This window comes from Podarcis melisellensis, assembly GCF_964234715.1.
Source record: "Podarcis melisellensis genome assembly, chromosome: 6".
NCBI classification, from domain to species: domain Eukaryota; kingdom Metazoa; phylum Chordata; class Lepidosauria; order Squamata; family Lacertidae; genus Podarcis; species Podarcis melisellensis.
Window position 1 is genome coordinate 46,299,078 of NC_138538.1, and position 20,232 is coordinate 46,319,309.

Sequence of the window (20,232 nt, forward strand, 5' to 3'; positions counted from 1 at the left end):
GGACAGTCCCGGGGCGATTTAAAAGCCCCCGGTTAGGCAGGCAGGGGGGACAAAGACTTTTGCCCCCCGCCCGCCTTCGGAAGAGGTCCTGGACCTCTTCTGAAGGCTGGCGGGGGGCAAAAGTCTTTGCTCCCCCCCGCCTGCCTTCAAAAGCCGCCCGGGGCTTTTAAATCGCCCCGGACAGTCCCGGGGCGATTTAAAAGCCCCCGGTTAGGCAGGCAGGGGGGACAAAGACTTTTGCCCCCCGCCCGCCTTCGGAAGAGGTCCTGGACCTCTTCTGAAGGCTGGCGGGGGGCAAAAGTCTTTGCTCCCCCCCCGCCTGCCTTCAAAAGCCGTCCGGGATAGCGGGAAGCGCTTCCCTGCTATCCCGGACCGCTTTTAAAATGCTAGCGGTGGGGAGCAAAGCCTTTCGCCCCTGCCGGCCTTCCTGGACCTCTTCTGAAGTCCGGGGGGGGGGGGGAAGGCTTTGCTTTCGTCTTGCGAAGCAAGCCCATAGGGAAAATCGTCTAGCGAAGCGTCGCAAAAACCGAAAAACCCTTTCGTCTTGCGGGTTTTTCGTCTTGCGAGGCATTCGTCTTGCGGGGCACCACTGTAATTACATTGTAAAACTGCTGCAAGAATACCTTCCTGTTTGAAATGCAAGAACTAAAGATTCTCCTACATTTATAGGAAAATTAAAAATTATGGACCAAACGTTACAGTGTGGTTAAAACAGATGAATAGTAAGTAGTACCATCAAACCTCGATTCTCAAACGGCTCCATTTTCGAACGTTTCAGCTCCCGAATGCCAAAAACCCCGAAGCAAATGCTTCGGTTTTTGAATGTTTTTCAGAACCCAAACATCCAAAGCGGCTTCTGCTCGAGTGCAAGAAGCTCTTGCAACCAATCGGAAGCCGTGTCCCGGTTGTTTAACATTTTGGAAGTGGAACGGTCTTCCGGAACGGGTTACGTTCATTAATCGAGGTTTGACTGTAAGTGCTGTCATTAAAAGTCTACCCAAATGCTGGTGAACCAAGGGTTTACATTGGGGTGGTAAATCTGTAGTCCTCCAAATGTTTTTGGGATGCCCATCACTCCTGACTGTTGGCCATCCTGGATGAGGCTGATGTGAATGCAGTCCAACAACCTCTGAAAGACTGCAGCTTCCTCATTCCTGCTTTAGGAGATTAGGAGGTGCTTTCCTATGTCAGTCACCCTACTTTTGTCACACCTCTGGTGTTTGTTGGCATGTCTGAAGAAATATTATGAACAGAAATACAACTGTTCCAAAAAAGGTACTTAAAAATCACCCTAAGGTTGTATTTATTTAGTACTACAATTGCATAATTTGGGGGGGGGGTTAGGGTTAAGGGAAGAAAGTTGGAGCACAGATTTGAAGTAGTTTGCACTCTGTGCACACATATTATTCCTGCATACTATGAAATAGTAACACTAAAATCTTCACAGCAGCATAAAAGGTAGAAATGTTTCTGCAACATCCTTCTTGTAGTGTTTCAGAAACAAACTGGGACTGTGAGATACTTTGCAACAGTTCTCACATTTTACAATTGTGTAATTAACAGACTCATTATTTTCCCCAAGGTTAGGGTCTCCCCTAGTTAATATGTTCTGTAAGAAAATATTGAAATCAACACATGGAAGCCATTACCCAAAACAATGAATGAAATGAAAAAAATACGTACTCATGCATTAAGCTAACTTTAAAACTAGAGAATTTAACCAGTAAGGAAAGTTTTCATAACATTTGAAACAGACAGGACTCGATAACCACCACAAAATCAGAACTAAGAAACTTCTTAAACAGTTTTTAACCAACTGGCTCTAGTATATTGAAAATACTATGGTACACATGTTACATTTTCTCAGCTTTCAGTCAAGATGAAGGTATTGGGAATGAACCTTTGAATGATTCATTTTCTTGCTCTGGTCCCTCTACTCTTTTAACAAAACCCCGACACTATGGTCTGCCATTTTATCTGTACCAAGTACACCATGGTTATCAAGCCAGCATTCACTCCTAACCTAGGATTCAAAACCACATGAAATGTACATTTCTAGTTTTCTCCCCAAACTTACATTTTCATGTTTCATATGTTTAAGCAGACGTAGTTCACGGTAGGTCCTTTTGGCATGGATGATGGACTGAAATGGTCTGGACAATTTCTTCACAGCCACTCGCAGGCCAGTTTTAGCATCAAAGGCTGAGCTAAAAAACAATAGTTTAAAAGAACAGCATTAAATATGCCTACTAAGACTAAAATAGGATTCCCCCCCCCCTGAAAATGATTCAATAGGTATCTTGTTTCACTGAATGAATATAACTTTGTGCCCAAGAAGAAATAAGTCACAAGTTTAAGTTGTAAGAGCAGGCAGGAAAACAAAGGTGAAGGTGCTTACAAGTTTTAGAATGAATCATTAGAAGAGTTTTAAGAATGTATTGATGAGTTTGGGAATTGCAGCTGGATTTATAAAGGAAGAATGACTATTTTTGCAATCATTTAGTGACTCACAGCAAAAGATATAGCAATGACTTCCTGTAACTTCAAACATTTCAACCTTAACAGAATATTGTGACATTTCAGAAGCTAGTGCTCGCTGTGTCCAGGTCACAGCATTAGCAGACACATGATGGATGTCTCCAAGCAAGTTTTTTGTAGAAATAAGGCACTGAATACCTAGGATCTCTGGTAGTAAGTGAATTTTCAGGTGATGTTAGCCAATAGCTTTATAGGGATGATAACTTGAAGGTGGTATGGTACAGAGGTCACTGCCTATGGAATACATTTTGCAGACTTTTTTGGCATTCCAAGTTTTACCATCAGAAAGCCAGACTACTCCTCACCCTAAAACACATACATACACACACACATAAAACACATACACACATACAACAAATGTGGTTACAACAGCATACTTTGGTGCCATTGTCATGGGCACTTGTCTATACCTGGGACAATTGTGGAATATTTTCTAAAGTTTATTTGTTTTTCTTAGTGTGAAAAATAGGTACATGGATACATATCAAGTCTTTTTTTAAAAAGGGGAGTGGAGCATTAGGCAAAACTTGCCTGATAAATGAAGTTGATTAGGTTTGCAATTCACTGACTTGTGTTAAATTAGTGGAAACACCTACAGATACAAATGATGCAAAATGCCTTTCTGCAAGGATCCATTGATACATCCAATTTTCTATTCTAGAGCAAGGCTAGTGCCACACTAGCAGGAAGCAGGAAGCCACTCGTACTTCTCAATTGACTCTAGACTAGTATGGATTTGCTTTTAAATAATTTATGTTTGGTACCTGATCATAATATGGAATTGATGAGGCATTTTTAGTATGCTTTGTTTTAAAGAACAAGTTCCCTTTTAATTTACCCTGTCAATATGGCACTGCCCTGCACCTTGCCTTACCACAGAACACATGTTGCAAGAGCCAGGAAAAAATGTTTAGTTGCACACAAAACTCCACTTCTGCTTTTTATTCCCTTTTTTGCATCTAAATCAAGTTTTCCCTGACAAAAATATTGTGAGCAGAGACTTAAATGATCTGAAATCAGGGTAGGGATAAGGCATGATGAAAACAGTAGAAAGATACGTTAATTTTTCTGAAGATCTCAAACAAGTGCCACCCATTTTAACAAAAATGTAATGATTTGTGATAGTTACTAAGTTACAGAGAAGTGCAAACCACCATCCTTCAGATCAGAACACATACGTTTGACATATCTAACAATTCAGTCAGAAATTATTTGGATGTTCTAACAGAGGCAGTGTGCAAAAATGGGAAACGCTGGTATTTTTTCTTGGTGATATTAGTATGATCTACAAAGGTCCATAAGACACAAGGGATGCATAAGTTCCCCCAATAATTCCTTATCTGGACCTAGCTAGCTGTAGAGAGGAACAAGTGAAAGCAATATAAACTTAGAAGATGAAGTCTGAAAATAATTACTGGGTGGTGGTAGTGGCCCATAACAAATGAGAAATTCCTTCCTATAATGCAAGCTCAGGGGGCTAGGTAAGCAGCTTCATCCTCACTTATACCATGAAAGTGAATGGTACATTATAGAGAATACAGATAGCTGTCCCTCACTGAAGTATGGGAGTTTCAGGAAGACTTGCAAGGGTTTCAGTGTATACCCACTATGTGTAGTGCTCTAAGCAGCCTGAAACAGAAGCTTTATATGAGCTCATGTCTCTAATGATGAGAAAAAAAGCACAACTTCTTTTTACTTTTCCAGCCCACCCAAAACTTTCCCCTGCTGTATTTTATAGCTATACAGTATAGTGATTCTGATTAAAGGGAAAAGAATAACCATAGTGTAGAGCGGTTGGTACTTTCTGACCTAATATCACATACCTAACCCTAATTTATCCTCCTCCAGCATACCTGCAATAAACTGTTAGTGGTATGAGTAAGCCAATTCTTATCCCCCACCTCACATATACATTTTCTGATAAATCATGCCAAACACCTCAAGAGCTCACAAAACTATGCTGGGCTGTTTGTAAATATATTAGCATTATTATTAAATTTATATACTTCTGTGTGCCTAAGTAGGCCACTACTTTAATTCTCCATTTTGCTTCCAAAATTGATGGGCACTCAACCACCTGAGCCTGATATTAGAGGGAATGGAGATATATGTGTATTTGCTTAATGGATACAAGGCACAAAAGTTGATTCTTAGTGACAAAAAAAAAAGAGGGCAGTGGAATTACCATTAATTATTCTGAAAACTGATCACTACAATAACTAGATGTATCAGCAGTAATAACTAGCAAAAAGGCTAAGGTCTTTCAAAACTCTGCAGTATACATTCCTATCCTACCACGGCAATGGTGTAATGAACCACACCTGCCTATCAGAGTCATCAATGAATGCAAATTTCTGAAGCCACCAGGATCTATGTTGTAGGTGTTTAAAAAACAAAATTTCATTGCTTTCTCCTATGAGACCTTGTCTCATGATATTGTTCTTACCTGACAAAACACAAGCAAGTGAAATATTGTTTCAAACGAGACATGAAATGATAAAACAGTTTAGATCAAGAAATGTTTTTCTAGGAAAAAATGGAGAACAAGAACTCTGAGTTTTGTTTAAAGCAGTAAATTGGCTTAATATCTACAATTAAAAGAACGGTGCTATGTTGCTGCAGAAGAACACAAATACAGAGTCTGAGTCTTTGTTTTCAGTTATCGCATGAGCCAGTTTGCTCCTCCGAAGTCAAGAACAAACTTTTGCTACAAATCATAGTGTTTGTCTGGAAGGAAATAAACCACAACCCTTGGTTTGGACATAATGTTAAGCCAGAGACTGGGCTAGCAGAGAGGAACAAAGTGGCTCAGACTGGTACTTTCACTGCAAACCATTCACTAGTTTACTGTGCCATGTAAATAAGGTAAATATATACATGTAACTCTAGCTAAACTATCACAGAAGGCTGGTAATTTGATAAGTACAATTCAAGTATTTGTTACCAAAGAAGTTATGACTACCTTGAACTTGCAATGGTTATGTTGTTTTATATACAAAAATACTTACATCTCTTAGCCAGAATGACTAAACCGCTTCTGGCGCAATGGGACACTGTGACAAGTCCCAGAGCGCACAGAAACACCGTTTACCTTCCCGCTGCAGTGGTACCTATTTATCTACTTGCAATGGCATGATGCCATGCTTTCGAACTGCTGGGTTAGCAGAAGCTGGAACAGAGCAACGGGAGCTCACCCCGTTGCACAGATTCGAACCGCTGACCTTCTGATTGGCAAGCCCAAGAGGCTTAGTGGTTCTGTAGCCAAGACAACATCCATTTATTGTTGGATTCTTGAGTAGGTTTCTATGCTTTGTCCTGGCAGTCTAACTGTAATACATATTTTGCTGTGAGGAATGTGGTAGTGAAGTCAGACATCTATGGATAGTGCCTATGACATCACGAGGTGAATCACAAATTCCTCTCCTGCCAATCTCTGATACCCTTCGCCAGCTGTTTTTAATTCAGCAGCTTTGCACTCAACCTCTTCAGTACACATCTTCCCCACTTGCAAGTAAACCGTTATTCCCTACTCTCATTCCCAGTAAGTTCAGTGTAAGAAACTGGGGGAGATCCAAGTTCATGGTTTTTATTGAGATACCAGCCTATCCTACCTCACAGACTTGTGAGAATAAAGAAGGGTGGGTGGGGGAAGAAACTATGTACATAACCCTTAGCTTCTTCAAGGAGTGCTGGAATAAAAATGCAAAAAATTATAAGACTAATTACAAGTTATTTAATTGTGCAGTGTTGAGAATATTGCTTTATGTTTGTTTTCAAGATTCTGCTAAAAAAACAAACCTCATTAAACACCCAACAGTTCGCAAGCCAAATGCAACTATAATAATCAAGAAGTCATTTCCTACCAAAGCCAATAATCTTGGCACCACAAAGCAAAATAAAGGGTCGTGCATAAGATGCTTAACATAGTGCCTTTTGAAAACTAGAGAACTTGAAGAAAGCCACGGTTTGGTGCACATTTTGATTGTTTCTGGAGACATTGCTCAACTGTGCGAGTTGTGCGTTCCCAAATAAGTAGGGAATGAGTTCATAGCGGTTACGGGAACAAGTGACGGAGATCAAGGCACTGCAGCAGACGGAGCGACAAGTACATCAAACGCCTCTACTACTTCTGCGGCTAACTTGCACTGCCCCAGCATTACGGTGCAAGAGAACCAAACAGGCAACGCTTTTTCTTTTAGTACTTGCAACCGAGAGCCGGTCCCTCGGAATCACAGGATCTAACCGACTTCCTTTTGCAAGGAGGACTGGGTGTGGACATAGGCGAGATCCACCGCCTTCTAAGGCCGCTTTCAGGATCTCCCAGCTAATCAATCATCCCATTCAGAATGACAGGCCTTCGTGGCGGCTGCTGTCCCGTACGCACGAAGGGCCGCGGGGGGGGGGAAATAAAGGAGCGGCAGTAACCCGGGAGAGCGGCAGTAACTTACCAGACGGAGCCGTAAGCCCCGGAGCCCACCGGAGAGAGGTTCTGGTAACGCTCAGGCACTTCCCAGACCGTCTTGTTCAGCTCCTGCCGGTAGAACTTGGGCCGCTCTTGGGTCATCTCGACCCCGAGCCCGCCCCACCCAGCGCGGCCGGGAGTGGGGGGGGGGAGGGAAGACCCTCGAGGAGAACCGTTGGCTCCTCCCCCTTCGGAGAAAGGGGGTTTCCTGCTCCGAGGGTAAAGAGGTCGCTCGCGCCCAGCGGCCGCCTCAGTAACTGGCCTCGTGCCGCCGCCGCCGACACCCCCACCCCACCCCGCGGCCGGAGGGGAAGGCCAGGCCAAGCGGGGCTCTTCTGCCTCCCGCCGTCTGTCGGGTCGCAACCCCGCGGCCTCCTGCACAGGCCCGAGTCAGGGAGCCTAACAGGTGGGCGCGAGGGGTCCCCCTGAGCAGAGCAGAGCTTGCACTGGAGAGGGGGGCGGCAAAGTCAAGCAGCAACGCCGAGAAGGAGGAGGAGCTGCTGCTGCTACTGCTGCCGCCGCCTGACTTCTCCCGACCTCTTCCTAAGTCCCCTTTTGCAGAGGTCTCGCGAGACCCACGGCGCGGAAAGAGCTTTGAGGCGATGCCCCAATATGGAACCCAGCTCCAGCGCCCTATGATGAGCGCAACACCCAGAAAGAAGGGAACGTCTCGCGAGATCTGGAAGGAGGCGAGGAGGAAAGAGGAGGAGGAAGAGGAAGGGTGGAGCGTGATGCCGGCCAGGGTTTAAGGCTTCCAGGTGCTGCTGCTTAAGGCAGCGGGAACCTGGACAGGTGCATTCTCGGAAGGAAGGCTCACACCCGCCACCTTGTGACTTCCTCCTCCCGTTCTTTCTGTGCCCCCGGGGAAGAAGCGCGTTAGCTGTTTTGTGCTTGCAGTTGTACATAATGTTCGCTAACAAATAAACGTTGGAATGCAATTCTCTACAGTCCTCGGCTAGTAAATTGTGGTAGCTAACAACACAGTCTTCCTTGTTATTGGTTAATGCGGGATGAGGAGCTGTTTTCCAGCTCATGGGCTGCATTCCCTTCTTGGACCAACTTCTGGGGGCCATTTTCGTGGTGCAGCAATGGACGTAAATTTTACCTTCGTACTGTTTCTACACACGCCCCCCTTTCCCCTGACAAGCCAGATAAATTGGCTATGACTGCTGATCCTTTCTTGTTTAGATTCCTGTGCTAGGTCTGTTGTAAGCCTCACGTTTCTGAGTTTTATTGGCATAAACCCATTTTTTGCTTCACTTTGCAGGACTGTCCAATCTTTCCAATCAGAAAGCTATTTGTCACTATCTGCAGTGACAAGCTAGGTTGCTTTCATTCACCATCCAGATGCAACGTTGCTTGTTGCACGTACGCAGCACCAGTTGCCTTTCCTGTTTCTTGCAAACAGAACTGGTAGCACCCGACTGTTGGCTTCTAACCATTGTTGAGGATAACATGTGTACACTAAATTCATTATTTAATAAGCTGCATACATTAAAATAACTTATATCAGTTCCCACTGAGTAAGCCACGCATTCGTACAAAGTCATGTAAATTGTAAAAAAAAAAAAAAAATCGAGAATTCGAACGTTAACTTTAGCTGCTGCGAGTCATCGCGCAACCTGGTGGCGCAAAGGGTCCATAGCAGAACACATCCCTCCCTCCCATGCTGGCTACGCGTGAAGCTGGAAAACCCGCCCGGATCCAGAACGCGTGGCGGGCACGTCACAATCCCATCTCCGGCGACAGCACACGCAGTTACTTGTATACGCGCTAGGCCACTTTTTACGCCGCCCCCACCTCCCTTGGCCCTAGTTAAATCCGGCGAAGCCCCGGGGAAGCGAGCGAGCGGTGGGCTGGGACACCGGGAGGCGCATGCGCTCCGCCCATGGGACAAGGGGAGGCGGGCGAGGGGCCTGACGCGCGGCTCCGGCTCCTGCCTGTCACGCAGAGCAGGGGGCGGCGCCGCACGCGTTTGGAAGAGCCAGGGGGAGTGGCCTTCCCCGGGAGCCCCAGCTCGGGAGGAAGTGACAGCAGCAGCAGCGGCGGCGGCGAGGAGATCTGGTGGCGCGCGCAACGGCGCGCGAAGATACCAGTCGTACGCACGCGCCGACCGGCTCGCCCGCGGCCAGCGCAGGCGCAGGAAATATCCTTGGAGCGCACGCGCGGGGGGTCGCGGGGGCTGCTGTCTCTAGCCGCCATGGAGCGGAAAGGTGAGTGCGCTTGGCCCCGCCGCCTCCCCGCCAACCTCACCCCCCTCGCCCGCCGCCCTCGGCTCTTCTAGTCAGGCTTCAGCTTTTTGGGTCTTGGCGGCTCGCTTCCTCCGCGTCCCTGCTTGTTGCCCCAATTCACACGAGATCGGGCGTCGGTTTCCTTTTGTCAGGTCCCGCTGTTATTCGCAGAGTTCTTCTCACGGATCCTAACTGCCAGTCTTCGGGTATCCTGGCAAATGTCCGGCCCTTGGGCTCCCCTTCCTCGGCCTCCACCCCGCTACCCAGTATGAGATAAAAGAGGGTGACATAATTGCCTGTCTCCTCCAGTAACGTGTTTGGGGATTTTTTTTAAAAAAAACAGTATAAATATGGGTACAATGAGTCTATTATGAGCACGTGTCTCACGAATCTGGTTTGTTCTTGGATTAATGCACCTTCTAGGGAAGAGGGGGGTTAATCTGAGAACAAAATAAAACCGGATAGGTTTGATGATGCGAATAATGGGCCCTTCTTTTTCACCCTGAAGAAAAGCTTACTGACTCTTGCCCCACCCCTTCTTCTTCTTCTTCCCTCTGTTTCTTCCTAGTTCTAGCATTGCAAGCCCGGAAGAAGCGGACTAAAGCCAAGAAGGAAAAAGCCCAGAAAAAGTAAGTGTGGCCCTATTGCCTTAAACAGAGTGGAATGGTGTCCTGGACAGTGACAATAATTTCCTGAAATGATGTGCAGAAGCCAGCCTGGTAGCCTTGGTTGCATGGTAATGAGAAATCTTCCAGATTTTCCACTTCTAAGTGACTCTTTACATCCTGAGGGTAGCCTCAGTGTTAAAAGCGCATAAACTCACATGAGTGATATACCCTCTTCTGCATCTTGTGCATATTTTAAGTGGGCACCATTAAATTTGTCTCAGGGTGCCTATCAGCTTGCTGGTAATATTCTCGTCTCCTTTTCCAAGGATAATATTTTAATCTAAAATAGTAGATAAACTTAATGGATCAAATATGTTATTTATTTATATACATTTTAAACCGTAGTAGGGTGAAATCCAAGCCCTGGGCGCTGTCCAACAGGGCCACTGCAGCATCTGCAGCCTTGCAGCACATACTGGCTGGCAATCAGGCCTGCTGCTGTCACATGACAGCTGTAAGGCTTGCTCAGTCCTCTGTCTTGAATGTCTGCCATCCCAGAAAGTCCCCCCCCCCAGCAGCAATTCTGCCCACAAGTTTAGCAGGCAAAATGGGAAACCACACTGGCAGAGCGATGCCGATGTCACTCTGCAGGCAGAGGCTGGCAGGGCTGGGGGAAGCAAGATCTCTGCTTAATCGAGCCCCCCAGCCTGGTGCAAGCAGAATTTGAATTGTGACCTTGAGATTTACATTTATATTGTATAGCAAGCCGTTCTGGCTAGCCCTGGATTTCAAGTGTTATTTGCATAGTCATAATAAGCTGTTCTGGCCTTGTATATCCAAGAAGCTTGAAACATGTTCAAAATGGTGCACTAACTTCTGAACATCTAAGATTGCCCGTAAATTCAGCAAACTAAAATGCAATAGACATGTGTTCTCTGTGTAGTTTAATACTGTAATAAGAGTATTTAACAATCCCACTCAAACTGAAGGGTGGAACTTACTTTAAACATTTCAGATATCACATAGAAGAGGGAAGTCTTCTCTTTTTCACCCTGTTACTATAACTCGAAAAGAGATTTGACCATACCGTACTCTATGTAGCTGCTGTAGACTGACTTTGGTGGACTAAATTGATAGGCCAGCTCTTTGAAATTTTACTGAGAAGTCCCACTGAAATCAGTTAAGTGTGGATAAGATTGTGTTCTGTGTGTGTTAAGCGGCGAGTGGTTTCAGATTAAGAAAATGGAGCCAGAGAATGTGCATTATTTAGTGAGAGTAATTATCGGAGTTGATAGTGCTCTCTGAAAGTTCTTTAAGCCTGGAATATTAAGGAAAGTAATCCCTTGTTTAAGCACTAGCCAAGTACCCATATGCAAGCAGGAGTTACATGTGGGAAAGTGAGAGGAGTAAAAGTTTTTGCAAGCTAGTAACTTGAGGTGGAGGGGAAGGATTATTTACAAGACTCAAGTAAGCCCCGTTTAAGTGAGACTTCTGAGTAAAATTTCAAAGGATTGTACTGCACAGTCACTGGAAGCTTACATGTGTAGATGCCATCATATGCCATTAAATGCTCTAATAATTCCCCCCCCCCCATTGACTTTGAAATAGGCCTGAATTGAACCCCTTTGTCTGCATTTTCAAATGGTTATTAGTTGTTGTTGTTGTCATTAATTTGTACCCCACCAATCTGACTGGGTTGCCCCTGGTTTGTCATGTCCTGCCCTTCATTATTCATATTTCTCCAGTTCTCATGCAGTGCACAAAAAGCTCCCAAATCTGGCATCTCTGACTGGAGAATAGCAATAATGAAGTACTGCTTTGTAGATGATCCTAGTTTCAGTTGCTGGAATCTGCAGTTAAATTAACTCAGGTAGCAATAGTGGGGGAAATATTTGCCTCTGAGCAATTGGAAAACTAGATAGAGCTAGGCTAGGTGCGCAAATATTCTGACTTGGTGTCAAGTGGCTTCGTTTATTCACCTACCCTATGCCTCTTCTCATCCATTGTTCACTTCACTAATTTTTGTCCATGTAGCATTTCTGTCACTTCTGAACAGTCAAGGCATTTTTTGTGTCTAAAATCATGCTTTCTGAAATCATGCTGTGATTGCAAAGTTTTAATAGTTGTAGCATTGTTTTCAGTGTAGTCTCTTGTCTCAAATATTTTACTCTATTTAGATTGAATCCATAGTGATAACCCACTGCATGAAGGTTTACTGCAAAGTTGTGGCAAGCTAGTAATATTCAGAAATTTAATCCCAAATTTCCCAAGCTCGCTCTTCTATGTTTTCGAAGCTGTCATGCACTGTGGAAGCCTTCTAGTAAAAATTAAGAGTTGGCCAACAGTTAACTTAATTATACAACCCCAAACCGTTATTTACAAATTCATATAGTGGCTTAAGTAGAGTGGTTATTATAACATGTTCAGCCAAGGTAGCTTCCCATTTAATGCTAGTGCTCTGAGAGAGTTCCAGGTTTTTAATTGCTTGTAGAAAAGAACAATAAAAAATGTTCCGTTCTTGTAAAAAAATCAAACTTGACATCACAGAATCATAGAGTTGGAAGAGACTACAAGGGCCATCGAGTCCAACCCCCTGCCCAGCAGGAAACACCATCAGAGCACTCCTGACATATGGTTGTCAAGCCTCTGCTTAAAGACCTCCAAAGAAGGAGACTCCACCACACTCCACCACACTCCTTGGCAGCAAATTCCACTGTCGAACAGCTCTTACTGTCAGGAAGTTCTTCCTAATGTTTAGGTGGAATCATCTTTCTTGTAGTTTGGATCCATTGCTCCGTGTCTGCTTCTCTGGAGCATCAGAAAACAACCTTTCTCCCTCCTCTATGTGACATCCTTTTATATATTTGAACATGGCTATCATATCACCCCTTAACCTCCTCTTCTCCAGGCTAAACATGCCCAGCTCCCTTAGCCGTTCCTCATAAGGCATCGTTTCCAGGCCTTTGACCATTTTGGTTGCCCTCCTCTGGACACGTTCCAGTTTGTCAGTGTCCTTCTTGAACTGTGGTGCCCAGAACATAAAGTTGTTTATTGCTGTTTCTGCAGCTAACATGTCTTGAATCTTCATATGTAAGATGGCTAATACTCTGGCAGTTCTGAGAGCCTTAAAATAGCCATGGCTATCCTTTATCACAGAGGAAGAGAAGCGGTAGAATTTTGCTGTAACAAAGTTAGGCTTAGGACACAATATATAATGAAATGCAAAACCCCATGGGCTCAAAGCCCCATTTCTCCTGAGCTGTGGTATGTGTGGAAGAAGTATAACAGGATCTGTGCATGTTTCCCATGCTTTCCTTTTTCATTATTCCCCACTCCCAATTGATGCCCATCCATACACTTGAGTTGATTGGCAGAAGAAATGGGTCTTTGAGCCCTAGGTGGATTTCTCCACTCAAAGCTGCTGCTTGTGTGACTTTGCCACTGAACTTGATGGATAGGCTTATTTCTTAACAGCAAACATACCGGTAAATTTAAAAGAACAGGCTTTAAATAATGCCTTCTTTTTTGGAATAATTTTGAGTAACAGCTATGTTACTATGTATACAAAGCTATCAGTGATTTATCAAAATATATTTTAAGTTTAAGAAACATTTAAATATACAATGTTGACTTGCGTATAATGGTGCAATAGATCACAAAAATGTTTCTAACCCTTCTGTCTTCTAAAAGCAGTAGTTTTTATCAGGCTTCCCTGCATAGAGGTAAGCCTTGCTCATAACCAGGCAAATGGTTACCAACAAGCTGCATGTGGTATTTGACAGTCAAATATCAGATCTCTGCTAAAAGCCAATACACTTTAAATAAAAGAAAGAGAGCATTCAAGTCAAGGCAGAGGTCAGCTATGGAGGTGATAAATGGCAATACATATAGAGTGCTTTCTGTGATTATAACCTGTGATCACTGCAAAATATGTGATGCTTTCTGGCCTTGAGTTTCCTTCTGATAACATTGGTGCTTATACGTAGAACTACTGTTTTGTTGTGTGTGTACCCTGCGGGCCTCTTCACACACACAAGTATGCTATGAATGTTTGAAAACATGTCTTCCATACACTTGTCAGTTGGGACTGGGTGAAGCTTCTTGACAAGTGTACTCTGAGTGGGAGCCTGGGCTTGCTGCTTTTTAATGTGTTCCAAGGTGGTGGTTTTACATACTACCTATACCTTTTAAAATATATTTAATGCATTTATAACCCGCAGGCATAGTCAGTATGTCATCTTAAGGCAGCCCTGTTCAGGGAAGTTTTTAATATGTAATGCTGTACTGTTTTTAACACTGACTGGGAGCCGCCCAGAGTGGCTGGGGAAACTCAGCCAGATGGGCGGGGTATAAATAAATTATTATTATTATTATTATTATTATTATTATTATTATTATTATTATTATTATTTATTATCAGCACAAGTCCTACTGGTTGTGAGCATTAGTTGCCTGCATTAGCTAGAATGCATTAGCTAGAATGCATTAGCTAGAATTTCCCTCCCAGAACTTCGGAAAGCAAGCAGTTGTTCTTGCTGCTACCTCTGTGCATTTTTGTCAGTGTGGGGATGCAGCATTCCCCCTCTTACAATTAAAAAAATGAGAGTGACACACCCTTCTTTGCAGGGTCACAAGATTCCCCAAATCCCTGTACTTCAGGGCTTTGAGAAAATGTAGGTCTTTGGGGAGAAGGTCTGCAGAACAGTAGCAGCTGGTAACAAGTCAAGCTCTCACATTTCTCTACACCCCAGATTTAATTATGATGGAGAGCACTGAGGAAATGCTAAGGCTGTAGGTAATAAGGGAGATATCCACTTGCCCTCCTGTCTGTAGAGGAAAGAGTGCCTAGAGGTCTGTGAGTATGTGGCCATCAGGGACCTCCATGGAATTCTACTTTTTTGCATGTATAACTGTGAAAACAATATACATGACATTTCCTTCTGAGCCATAGATATAGAATAAACTAAACTAATGCTGTTTCCCTTTAAGTAAATGCAGCCATTCTATATGCTGTGTCTAATTTTTTTTGCTCTCCACAACCATGAATTTGTTTTAACATTAATACACAGATCCATCTGTATATGTCTGCTCTGTGTTCTGTGCCATGTGTTCTGTTCTTCTGACATCGCTGGCACTACTGAATGAGTGGGAAAATATGTAGGAGTGTGAGGGCAAGACACTCCTGCAGTACTGTTTTTCCTTCTTTGTAGTCTTGCTTCCTATAGGCAGAGAGGCAAGGGCGAGATCCCTTAAACCCCAAATTCCTACTTGCTGAGAGTTAAATGCTCATGAATACAAGTGCTCTTTTCACCTCACCACCACCTTTGAAGAACATGCTGTCTTCACTCATAAATCAGCATGGTATCTAATGAAATGCTTGAATGTTCATTGTTTCAGCTTGCGATGAGAAGCTACATGTTAATTGGCCTTTTTTTTAATCTGTTCCTCTGAATTTCTGTCTAGAACAGTTAATGGTTACAGACGGGTTGGGGGTGCATCACCTTATTTCTTTATGCATTATTATTGTTCAAACACAGTTTGGTGGCATTCATCCTGAGAATGTATGCCTGAAGGAAGAAATGAACAAATTACTCTGGTATGTGTTCTCTGGTATAAGTAGAATAGATAAAATAGAACTACCCTATGGTTGTTTCTCAGTGAGAGAAGTCATACAGTTTTATAGTTCTAAAGCTAGTGATTAATTGGCATGTTTTCTTTAAGAAAATAGAAAACCTTCTATTCACAGGTCTGTGGGAGAAGAAGCAAGAGTTTTTGCTTAATTATAACTTTTAAGAACAAGAACTTGACTGGTTTTTCTTCATAGAATATGAACCTTACTGCATTCTTCATACATTTAAATATGGGGAATGTAGATTACAGTAAAGGACTAAGCATGCATATTGTTAGACAGTACAGTTGTACCTTGGTTGCCAAACACCTTGGAACTCATACGTTTTGGTTCCCGAATGATAAAAAACCAGAAGTGAGTGTTCCAGTCTGAATGATTTTCGGAAGCTGAACGTCTGGCGCAGCTTCCGATTGGCTGCAGGACGCTCCTGCAGCCAATCAGAAGCTGCTCCTTGGTTTTCGAACAGTTCTGGGAGTTGAACGGACTCCCGGAACACATTCTGTTTGAGAACCAAGGTATGACTGAATGATGTATATCTTGTGAAGACATAATCAGAAACCTACTTTATCTATATTATTAAATGAAACAGTCAGTATGGCAATTCTGCTACCAGTTCTGCACCAGTGAACCCCATACAATTGACTGGGGCTTATGCATGAATAACTAGAATCAGAGTTACAGGCAGCCTTAGTTAAGGACTGTTGGTTATATGAATTGCATATGCAATCAAGTTTGGGATCCAAAAAGCATGCCCAGTAGATTTTTTGATTTTGAACAGCAAGCCTCATGCCATATAACAAACTGTGTTTGAAAGATCCTTTTAGTTTCAAAAGGCTTGTTGTGTAACATTGGCTAGGGGTTGGGAGAGTTGCCATTTGAGAATCTCAAGCCCCAGATCCTCTTCAGTGAGTGGAACTAGTTATTTGATTCTTCAAAAGAAGTTCCATTGAGTACATGGGTGTTTAATTCTGTGTAAATGCATATAGGATTCCAGTCTTTGGCTGTGTTTGCGCCATCTGATTTTCATGGGAGGAAGTCTTTAGAGTTTGTCCCTCTTTTCCCTGGTTAAGTTCTTGTATCGCTTTTTACTTGCATACATTCTACGCTCACCAAGAGCAACTAAGGAATTACCTAAGAGTAACCGTTTGGTTTTAGCATTTAGTTGCAAGCAGATTCACAAGCTGTAAAAGACTTCAGTCTGTTTTCTCACAGTAAGTATAGTCGTACCTTAGAAGTCGAACTGAATCCGTTCCAGAAGTCCGTTCGACTTTCAAAATGTTCGGAAACCAAAGTGGGGCTTCTGATTGGCCGCAGGAAGTTCCTGCAGCCAATCGGAAGCCCTGTCAGACGTTCAGCTTCCAAAAATAGTTCGCAAACTGAAACAGTCGCTTCCGGATTTGCGGCGTTCAGGAGCCAAAACATTTGAGAACTAAGCTGTTTGAAAACCAAGGTACAACTATAGTACTTCTTTCTTTGCCTATCTGTTTGAGAAGAAAAGCTGCAGCAGGCTAACTGAAGCCAGGCAGATTCACTTGCAAGCAAGAGCTTCTGTTGTTCTCCTGAGCAGATCTGTTGGTAGAGGAGGCAATGGCAGTGTACCTTGCAATACCTGGAATGTTACAGCACAAATTAGTGCTTATTTCATGAATAAGATGTGCAAGCTAGAACTTGAATGTGTTTGCAGGCGGAGCCGCTGACCACACTTATTCAGACTGTATTTTAGCTGCATCTTCATTTGTCTTGCTTCGTGTAACTTTTTCTCTGCCTTTTCAGCTGTATACCGCTTTTTACATAGACAGATGCATTGCTGTTTGGTTTTCATAGCTCATCAGGTCAGTTAATCACTGAAATGCCAGCATGAACTGAAAGGCTAAATATGTTGCAGAAGTACCATACAATAGCCAAGAATGATACTGGCAATTGCCTCTGCAATTGTCCAGTTTGTTTAAGAACATATGAGATGAAGAAGCTTGTCTTGTTTAGGTTGGGATGCCTTTATGAAAATTGTCTTCCATCTTTTCCATAGAATTGTTTTGGGCAGAGCTAGAAAAAATAATTGGCACCTATAGGCACAGAGAAGCTAATACTTTGAGCTCTTGTGCTCATACAGTATAATCAATACTGTGATACTCTTTTCTTTCAAAGTTCTGAAGGAAATTTATTATTGAACAGGAAACTCGTAGCTTCACATCAGTTAGGCTACATAGTTAGTATATCTGGAAAGACTTTGGAAGTTGGTCAGCATCAAAAGAATAGGATGAGTTTTTGGTCATTCCAGAGCATGGCTAAATTTTTCAGGAAGCAAATTAGCTGAGAGCAACTCTCTTCAGTGATGCTGCAAGGCATTTACCTGCAATGCAGTGCTATGCATCTGCAGCTAGGTGGTGGAGGCAAATTCCTTTTCTCTCTTGCTTTTGCACAAAGCTTTGCTGTGTTCAGGAAGAACCAGCCCTCTGCTTGCAATTTATGTACCGCTATTACTTGCACCAGGGTGCCATTTAATTTTTGATGGCTCTTTCGAAAACTGTTGGGCCGACTTCAGAGATACCTTCATCAATGGGAGTACGTGCTTCGTGCAGGTAAGCTTTCCTTTTACAGCATTTTTTAAAACCCAGATGGAAAAAAAGGAGTTTGACTGCCTCAATGAGGACTTCTCTGAATTCTGTTTAAGCTCATAAATCTTCCTGAGGACACTGATTCAATTGTCGCCCTCCCCTAGCATGTAATCTTACCAGATGCTTAGTTTAAGAACAAATCCAATGAAGTTAGGTTGTAAAAGCAAGTAGATGTTCAGAAGCCCAAGGTGCTTGTTGGGGTGGATGTCTGCCAAATGTTCTGATATGTTAAAATGGATTCATTCAAGGCTTCTGTTAGCATTTGATGTGTTTCTAGCAGTGTAGCAGTTCTGACAGCTGTCTGTTTCTTATTCATTGAAATGCAGTCTCTGGAACTCTCACATCAGCCTTTTGTCCCTGCTTACAAGCTGACTTCTAAATCGTTTAAATGAATCAGAAGATGCTTTCAGGTTTCTCTTCTTAGTAACAAATTTGCTCAAAGAAATCATTGTTTAGAATCAAATGATGTATTAAAATAAGGTCTTTGTACCTCCTATGCATGTTTTGCCATCCTTGCCCATGCCCGTTTGGGGTGCATTTTAGGAGGGATACATTTTAGGAGGGCGGGGCAGGAGCAGTTGTGGGGATTGTATTGAGCATTTTTAAAAGATTTAATAGCAAAAGTACACATACTTTCCAAGAAACATTAGAAAGAAAATATTGCCTTTGAAAGGCAATCACATCTCTGCAGTGTTATGTGGTCTTTTTCACTCCCTGGCAAATAATAGTTCACTCTCATTTTGAAAGTATAAGGACTTGAAATAATTAATTGCAAAGATATTGAGCTCTCTGAGTCTTTGTAACATCACTCAGTGATAAGACATTCAGACTTCCTTTAGATAAAGGATCAGGATAGTTCTCAAAAGCTTTATGAAGGCTTTCTAGTAACTTCTTTGCTGCAGGAAGATTGTGCTTGTGGAAGAGATGTGTGATTGCAGAATATTCAGGGAATTTCAAACAGCGTTTTTGCCTGGAAAATTAGCTTTAAGGCTTACCCTAATTCCTTGTTGATGCATACCCTAGAACGTTCTGTCATTAAAAACCGATCTAGGATACCTTAACAATTCAACGTTCCCATAGTTATGACGTAATTAATGAAGAGATTTGCTGTGATGGGTGTGGCTTCTAGAGGGATCACATTGATTTCAACCTTATTCATTTCCTCTCTAGGTTTGAGATTTATTGAGTAGCGTTATGATTTTTTAAAATCATTGTCTGCAGTTGTCTTAACTCTTGTTTAACATTTGATTTTGTGTTTATTCCTGTGTGTGCTCTGCTCGCATTAGGCTAACTGAATATTTACAACTTCTAATTTTTGCCAAAGAAAGGTGTAGGGAGTTTAAATAAATCTTCAAGAGATGAGTGTGTGGAGGGAACAGTCAGTTTAGAATGTGTGTAAAATGTTCCAGAAGTGTACATGAGCACTCTTTGCAAGTATGCTGATTTATTTTTGTTTGAACATCCCTACACCAAACCCCACAATAGCTGTATTTCACGATTGTTTTGTGAAACCAGTTACTTTACAAAAGGTTTATTTGTTACTCTGCAAAATAACTGTTATGTGTTGTATATAATGGTGTCACATAGCAATCAGTAAGAACAGAATGAAGAGGGAAGCAGTTTTTGGCTATTCCCCCTACCACCAGCAAACCCTGTGCACACACAAAAATCTTCACCAGAGGGTCGGGGACCTTCAGAGCATTGATTTATGCCTTATGATCAGCTGAGCAACTCAGTATTTAACAAACAAAATCCAGGGAGTGACTAGATATAAGTATGTTTCTCTTGGTATTCAAATATAATATGTCATGGATCACTGTAGCAGTCAGTCTAAAACCTGACAACTACTAGTTGACAGCATGCAAGCTGTAGTTACATGCTTCTAGATAGGCATGACTATTTTTCTTTCTGCTGAAAGATTGGGTTTTTCTTTCCTGCCACTCTTTACAGTAGCTTGAAATTCCTGTTTTTAGGGAGCCATAAAGATGGGTTTGTCCCACTGCATGGAAGCACACTGAGTCACTTATAGGGCTGGAATGCATTTGGGTACCTGTAATAGGATGACTAAACTGAAGCCATTCTGAGGGACTGTTTATAGAAAATAATTCAGAATCCTAAAATTTCCCTTCATCCTGAACCCATCACCAAG

At 42.8% G+C, this 20,232-nt stretch overlaps 2 protein-coding genes across 3 annotated transcripts in view; one reads left to right on the plus strand and one right to left on the minus strand.

Moving 5' to 3' along the window:
- Nucleotides 1-7,651, minus strand: part of MAPK14 (mitogen-activated protein kinase 14) — a 32,416-nt gene extending 24,765 nt beyond the window's left edge. The window contains exons 1-2 of one of the 2 annotated variants that reach the window (XM_081914505.1): nt 6,987-7,651; nt 2,078-2,207 (exon numbers count right to left, since the gene is read on the minus strand). In XM_081914505.1, coding sequence (XP_081770631.1) covers nt 2,078-2,207; nt 6,987-7,102 — 246 coding nt within the window. In that variant the 5' untranslated portion in view covers nt 7,103-7,651. The remainder of the gene's footprint in view (nt 1-2,077; nt 2,208-6,986) is intronic. The other variant, XM_081914504.1, reaches the window with a different exon arrangement.
- A 1,121-nt stretch (nt 7,652-8,772) lies between these two features.
- The window catches only part of SRPK1 (SRSF protein kinase 1), a 35,341-nt gene continuing 23,881 nt past the window's right edge, over nt 8,773-20,232 (plus strand). Inside the window, exons 1-2 of the mRNA XM_081914499.1 lie at nt 8,773-9,213; nt 9,800-9,860. Coding sequence (XP_081770625.1) covers nt 8,889-9,213; nt 9,800-9,860 — 386 coding nt within the window. The 5' untranslated portion in view covers nt 8,773-8,888. The remainder of the gene's footprint in view (nt 9,214-9,799; nt 9,861-20,232) is intronic.